This window comes from Hyposmocoma kahamanoa, unplaced genomic scaffold (genome assembly GCF_003589595.1).
Source record: "Hyposmocoma kahamanoa isolate Upper Pololo Valley unplaced genomic scaffold, ASM358959v1 64, whole genome shotgun sequence".
Taxonomy (NCBI): Eukaryota; Metazoa; Arthropoda; class Insecta; order Lepidoptera; family Cosmopterigidae; genus Hyposmocoma; species Hyposmocoma kahamanoa.
The window spans coordinates 22,414,987-22,422,459 of NW_020653852.1; the positions used below are offsets into that span (position 1 = coordinate 22,414,987).

Consider the following 7,473-nt stretch of genomic DNA (forward strand, 5'->3'; position numbering starts at 1 on the left):
TTTTCAAACAAAAATTGTCAAGGACTCTGATCAGGTTCTACCGGAACCAAAAATGTTCCAATATGGCGAATCCAAGATGGCCGCCATAAAAAAATTTACTTTTCTTAATCTTCGCAACTATTAATGATATATGACTAATGACTATTAATGAGTAGTTTCTTCCGAAGTATTTAAGGATACGACTTGACCCAATCATACCAATTACTCTGCTGTCTTACACTCAATGATACGTAACTAAAAAAATCTGAGACGGAAACTGCAAGTAGCAAACAGTTATAAGTATAACACACAGTCCAGCGGCTCAGCGCAACGCGCATCATACTGTATGTAAGTAGCTCGATTACCACTGACATTTAGGTAATAGATCTTCCAGAAGGAACAGAGATCGTTTAAAATGATTTACAAGAACAGTGACCAGAAGGGTTCAGTGAGTACGTCAGTGAGCAGAAGGTAGGACAGAGGCTGTTCGCTCAAGTATCGGAGATGGGCACATGGCTCTCAAATAAAAGTTGTCAAGGATCTTGGTCAGGTTCTACCAGAACCGAAAGTGTTCCGATATGTCGAATTCAAGTTGGCCGCCATAGGAAAATTGACTATTCACAATCTTCGCAGCTGTCAATGATATACGACTGGTTTGTTATGAGATATTTAAGGATACAATTTGACGCGATCATACCAACTACCCTTACATGTAACTAAACTGAGGCAGTCAATAACCCTGCTCCCTCTCATCCAAACTCAACCAACGAGGATTCTCTACTGAAATATGAAGTCTAACTCCCAACCTACTCGTATCACACAACTCCCAAAGAAAGCCCTCGCATCGCGCATCGCGCGCCATCTATGGGTCATTCTCAAAATTGGTGTCAGAAAAATGAAAAAAATAAAATAAATCTTTTTTATTTTTTTAAATTATGGGGTAAATTTTACGTAAAAATAGCGGTTTCGGTAGTTTCGTCAAGCTTAAAGACCTTCAGAAGTAGCTGAAAAGATGAGTTAAAATCACGGTTGTGACATTACAGACATGGGAGTGACGTGTGTGTGTGTGTGTGTATTCAAACGTTTTGAAAAGATGTTTGTAATAAACAAAAGTTGTTTTTATTTCCATATTGGCTACTGGGTCCATCATTAGCGATACGTACAACAGTAACATTCTGGTTGGTAATTAAATGAGCCAACGCTTTTTTTAAGCGCGCGTACATTACACACGTCATATAGTTAGTGAAGGACGTTTTTTAAGCTGTCTAGTCTGCTGTGGAATGGTTCTGTTCACCTAAAAGCCTTTTGGCACGCGTTTCTAGTGAATCCAGAGTCGACACTTAGCCGAACCATCCATAGGTGGCAGCAGTACTCCATACTAGACCGAACTTGTGCTTCGTACAGTTGAAGCAACTGTCCCAGGGTGAAGTCCTTATCTACCGACCCGAGAGATAGGGTATTCCGGAGAGACTACGGGTTCCCCGGAAGATCAGGGTACAGCGGGCGTCCGGGCCGAGCCCTCCGATAGTGATACGCCTTCACGGGCGTCTATGGTGGACCCGGACTTGGGTATGGACTTGCTGGGATTTGTGGTGAGCTGCAGAGACGGACATGTTCGTCTGCCCCGGTGGTGTGTGGCCGAGGCGTCTGTCTCGTGCGCAGCTAGCGCGTCTTAGTAGCAGTCTAGACGAGGACGTAAGGCGGAAGCTATGTCCAAACATGGTCGCAGGACACTACGACCGGCACTAGCCCGGAGAGCTAGCTAGTAGTGGATGAGTTAGATATCCTCTGGTCCCTCCAGCTGCTTAGGTTGTTGGGAACTGGAGAGACGCCGTTCTTCGGCGTCGGAAATTGAGTACCTTACAGCTCCGCCACCAATGAGAAGATTTGGTAGAGGACTTTAGAGTCGACGGCTTAGGTGGCAACAGTTAGTTGTGCAATGCGCGACGGGAAGTGAGCGTGCCTACAGCTCCGGTATACCCTTAAAGACTTTAATTTAATATTGACTTAATTATAAGCATAGTAATCCCGCTATATAAACATACAATATATGCCAAAATTAACAAGTAAATCGAATATTTACCTTTACAACACAAATCCATAGTTTTGACACGTTATGCTCGACAGTTTTCAAAATAAATGTTTTCGACTTTGACTTACAATTATATGGACGTCGGGTCCGCGCCAAAAAGTGTCCGAACTTATAGGGCGTTAAAATCGTATACAGAGCGTCATTCACGCTTTAGTCTTCGTTTGTTCGACTGACAGCGAAGCAAGCAAAATTAGACAGTACTGCGATGACATTACAATTTAAATTCAACGTTTTAGCTTTTTCATATTCCTTTACATGTCACTACGTTTGAATAGGTTGACTTGGGACATTTTTTTCGTGGTTTTTGTATTAGACCCGTCGTCCATTTATTTGTAAGTCAATGGTTTTCGAAATTTAATTTTTCGACACCACAACAATGAACGTCGTCGCGAAAAGCAAACATCTGAGGAGTTGCCACTAGAAGTGTATAATTATTGATGTTGCCCGATGTTTAGTTCTAAAAATTACGACTTAGGTAGGTTTTGTATTTGACCATAGACGTGATAAAAAAACAAGTCACAAAAAGTTTTCTGAAAAAGTAAAGCGTTATTAATTTATCGGGGCTACATAACAATTCATAGATAAAATTAAAAAGATAAAGTATAGTTGATCCAAAAAACAAAGTTCTTGTCACATATATCTGGGATACACAAAGGTGATGGTGAGTTGACAAAACGTTTAATGCAATATAAGGAATAAAAATACTGCAATGTTTTATACCGAGATAAAATTCTGAGTTATGTTTATAATATTTTATTAGTTTAGGTTTAATGTTACAGTCTCGGGAAAGCACACGACATGGTCGTGACATTTCATATACTTCCGGCCAAACAAAAATATATTATGTATTACATTTATATACTTGTAATATGGCAAAATATACATTGAGTAATTGTTTATCATGTGATTAATTTTTGTTTTTCATTGTATTGCAAAAACATGCACATCTCATTAGGTGTCAGTTATTTGCTTGAGAATTAGAATTACCCATAGTATAAAATACAGGCCTATATAATATATGTACACACACACATATGCTAGTTTATAAGGTTTACATGATTGGAGCATACGTCTTTTCTCTCCGACAATTTTGATGGCAGTGACGACGGAACGAAGCAAAGTAAGAAAGACGAAGAAAAATAATTTGAAAACGATTCAAAATTTCTGAAATATGTGGCCAGGAACCACAGAAAAGGGTGATGAAAAGGTGGAATGACGACGAAAGAGGTCGCATTGTCACGAATGTTACCCCTTAAATGGATTTGTGACTTCGTGAAGACGACTGAAGAACAGTCACTTTATTTTTATTCCTCGTATTAATGTTACGGCTGTCACTATTTAGCTATGTTAATGTAATTCGGTGCACAACTCGTGGAAATAATAGATAGCGGAGTTCGCAGACTCGTATGAAATTTGATAACCGGTTTCCAAGGCGGTCCTGACGTGCAATCGAAGCCGGAACTGATTCATACATTTTCCTTATTAATGAATTAAAATTTTCTTGTTCTGTTCTGTTGTGTAAATGTTTTTTTAAAGATGAAATACCGGGCCATATGCATTGACTTACAATTATATGGACGTCGGGTCCGCGCTAAAAAGTGTCCGAACTTATAGGGCGTTAAAATCGTATACAGAGCGTCATTCACGCTTTAGTCTTCGTTTGTTCGACTGACAGCGAAGCAAGCAAAATTAGACAGTACTGCGATGACATTACAATTTAAATTCAACATTATAGCTTTTTCATATTCCTTTACATGTCACTACGTTTAAATAGGTTGACTTGGGACATTTTTTTCGTGGTTTTTGTATTAGACCCGTCGTCCATTTATTTGTAAGTCAATGGCCGTATGCATTTTTTTCCCGCTAAATGCTTTTTTTAAAATTTTATGCGCTGTATTCCAAACTTAAATCCATTTAACACGTCTCTCGTGATTGAACGTAAATAAATGCTTAGTGTGAAACCGAAATCACGTCATCACGTGAACAATTGCCCAAATTGACGGTCACCAGGTCAGTCTCGTTCCGCATGACTAATTACCATACTAATCTTCCGTATAAATGCCATGACGAAATCGTAGTAATGCCACTATTACGTTGCATTATTATTTCCTAAGGGTAAGTCGGTTACACGTAAAGTTTATCGCTTTTTATCTGACTTTAAAAAAGGCTCTTCCTTTTTTCTCTAGTCACTGTTTTTTTTGGTATGTATGTTACGCGACAATATATATATGTTATTTGTGAACCGATTTTTAACTGCCTCCGTGGCCGAACGGTCACCACGACGAACTGCCACGCAGAGATCCCAGGTTCGATTACCGGGCCGGGAAAAATATTTGTGCCTACAATTATTTCCCTCGTGCGTTTGAGTGTAATTTGTGGTTGTGTACGTGTGTCCATGGTACCCGCGACACAGGGTTTCCCTAGTTCGGGGCTATGTTGAGTGTTTGCGTGTTATTATTATCATTATTATTTTGATGATTATTTTTTGTTGGAAATCTCGTCTCGTCGTATCTCGGTAGTGTCCCATTTAAATTTGAAGAAAATATTCCGCCTCTAAGGTAGGCAAACTAGGGGGTGATTCCGGTTTCGCGCACCTACCGGTAACCGATTTCAATAAACCTTGGCAAATAGATGTCATTCCACTAAATTTTGAGGTCGGTTTTTTTAGTACTCTTCTGAGATTATTCATATTGCAAGGGAGTTTGAATATGGAATCTGGTCTAGCTCTTATTCGCAATTAATTTATATAATTATAATATATAAATTAATTATATATATGTAATTAATTTATGATTAAAACGCATTTCATCTTCATTGCCAACGCATTATACGTCCAAGTGACTTCTAAGGGGAGTGTCTAGACTCTCTAGACTTTGAGTCCAGATCGGTGATTCGCAAAGTGGTTTATATTGACCCCTCGGGTGTCAGGGGTCCATGTCAATGAAAAAAAAACCGGGTGTACGTGACATTGATAGGGATCCACGAAAGTGAGATCTATTTAGGCAATTCGTGATTAAAATTTTGGCTTTCCCTAAGTGCAATCATCCATATTACAAAGATTAAATACATAATACTTTCTTAATGTACACATTTACAATTTACCTATGAAGTACTTAAGTATTTCGCAATAAGAAATGAAACTATTTTTCCCGATTTCAATCGCATATATTTGTTTTTTCCAATACACCAACGTTTCGGGCCCTTTACAGGTCCCATGATCACGGTTAACTGAGGTGGTACAGTCATCAACCAGTTATGTCTAATATTCTTGCAAACCACTCTATTTCTTCATTATAGTTACAAAGGTTATTAATTAAATAACTTTTTTACAAAGAAACATTCCAATTTACGCTACATCACGTTTCACAAATTATTTTATTAAATGAATTTTTATTAAGTTAAATTGATTATTAATCAACAATAGAAATTAGAATAAATGAAAACATATTAATTAGTACTGACTGCAGTCTTATGTCTCTTTGGGATTTTTCATCAGAGAAAATACTGGATTCCATACTGGTGGTACGAAGAAACCATCTTCCCTGTTGAAGTTAAGATGTTTTTTAATTTCAATGGCTTCTCGCAGCATAACATAGATAACGAACTTCTTTTGGAAGGACCTGAGATTTGTCAAACTTCATTGAATGTGTAGTTTTATCCATGACATGCTCGCAGACTGCAGACTTGTTTATGCGACGGTGTTTGACATCAGCTGTATGTTCTTTGACGCGGGTACAAATACTTCGTTTCGTTTGTCCAATATAAGAGAGACCGCACTCACAGTCAAGCTTGTAAACTCCTGCATCTTGTATTTCGCTATAAACTAGAAGTTCGGTTAGGTAAATGTATGAAACTTAACGTTCGATTTGGTTTCCTATAGTCAGCCGCGTTTGCGTGTCAGGTCATGAATTTGTAAGACAATTAATGTTAGAAAGGTAGGGGATCTACTCAAAGCAGAAAAAATTGGCACATGGAGTAAGTGACAAAAATTTGGGGACTTTAGGCCTCTAGACTATGTGGCCACGGTAGCTCCGTGGCATCCATTTTTCGACATGCACGTTTCATCAATAACTGCCTCCGTGGCCGAACGGTCTATCACGCCAGGTTTGATTCCCGGGCCGGGAGAAATATTTGTATGGCATACATTTATTTCTCTCGTGAGTTTGGGGATAATTTGTTTATCCCTGGGACCCGCGACACAGGGTTTATTTATTATAATAAAATCACTGTTAACGAGAAGTATGTATTTGTAAAGTGCAAAATGAATCACCGGATAAACAAAAGCTAACATACAGTAAATAAAACGTTTTTGCGATGAAATATGACGCTAACTGGTTACGATCGAGTGCAATTACGCTCGCACAATCACAACTGCCGGTCTTCGCCACATTTGTTCCTAGACTTTCTACGGAAAGGCAATTTCTTTCAAATGATGTAATCAACTTGTTAATAACAAAGAAACCGACCGACCTAAAAAAATATTCAGATGACAGTGCTCCAGGGAAAGTACCTATTAACTATCTATTCAATTGTATGCTTTATCAGACACTTGAATACTCGCATGTCTTCATTAAACTGCATTTGTAAAATATTTACTACATGAGTATTGTACGTGGATGGTGATGAGAGGATGTGGTGACTAGAATAGAGAAAGGAATGTTGAGGTGGTTTGGATCGGAGGCTCTAAGAGGACGTCCTAGAAGGACTTACAGTGACCAGATCAATGATGTCCTCAAGAAGGCTGGGATCCGAAGTGATTTTTTGTAACGTCACAACAACAGCAACAATTTTTACAACTTGATAGGATACTGTCATATGTGCGGATGTGGCGTGTGCAAACGATTTTCATTCAGCTAAAGGTACAGCCGAGAATAGTCTGGATTTTTCGGCATTCTGCGCTTCTAGTGACATCTAGTGAGAGATTTTAGAACCTTCATCACCGCAGCCGGTACCTTTATAGGTGCCTCAACTGACGTAAATGTCGATTTTTGATCAAATGCTGAAAAATCCGATACAAAGATCTTTAACAAAAACACATAGGAGAATTTCGACAACTCGATAACTTGACCCGTAGTTCAGTTGGTAAGAGCAAATACTACGGTGCAGTTTGGTTGTGGGTTCAAGTGCCATCGGGTCGAAGACGATTTTTCTATGTGTTCGATCTTTATATTAATAATCACAATAAAAATAGTATTCTCCACATAAATTACATTTTGTGACGCTAGTGTAAGAATGTTAATATTTATTTAAAAATTTTCATCAACTAATTGATTTTTATCGATTTCAGCGATCCTTATGTGCGCGTGGAGTTGCAGAAGATCGATGGTGATGTCACCATCGAAACGTTTCTTACCAAGACCAAGAAAAAGGTACGGTGTTTGCTTCTTTCGGACGTTTTGACG

General features: G+C 38.6%; 1 protein-coding gene across 6 annotated transcripts in view; it reads left to right on the plus strand.

Moving 5' to 3' along the window:
• LOC113230616 (E3 ubiquitin-protein ligase NEDD4) overlaps positions 1 to 7,473 on the plus strand; it is a 56,528-nt gene that overhangs the window by 11,902 nt on the left and 37,153 nt on the right. For all 6 annotated transcript variants that reach the window (XM_026464608.1, XM_026464605.1, XM_026464606.1 and 3 more), the window contains exon 3: positions 7,359 to 7,440. In XM_026464608.1, the coding sequence (XP_026320393.1) occupies positions 7,359 to 7,440 (82 nt within the window). The remainder of the gene's footprint in view (positions 1 to 7,358; positions 7,441 to 7,473) is intronic.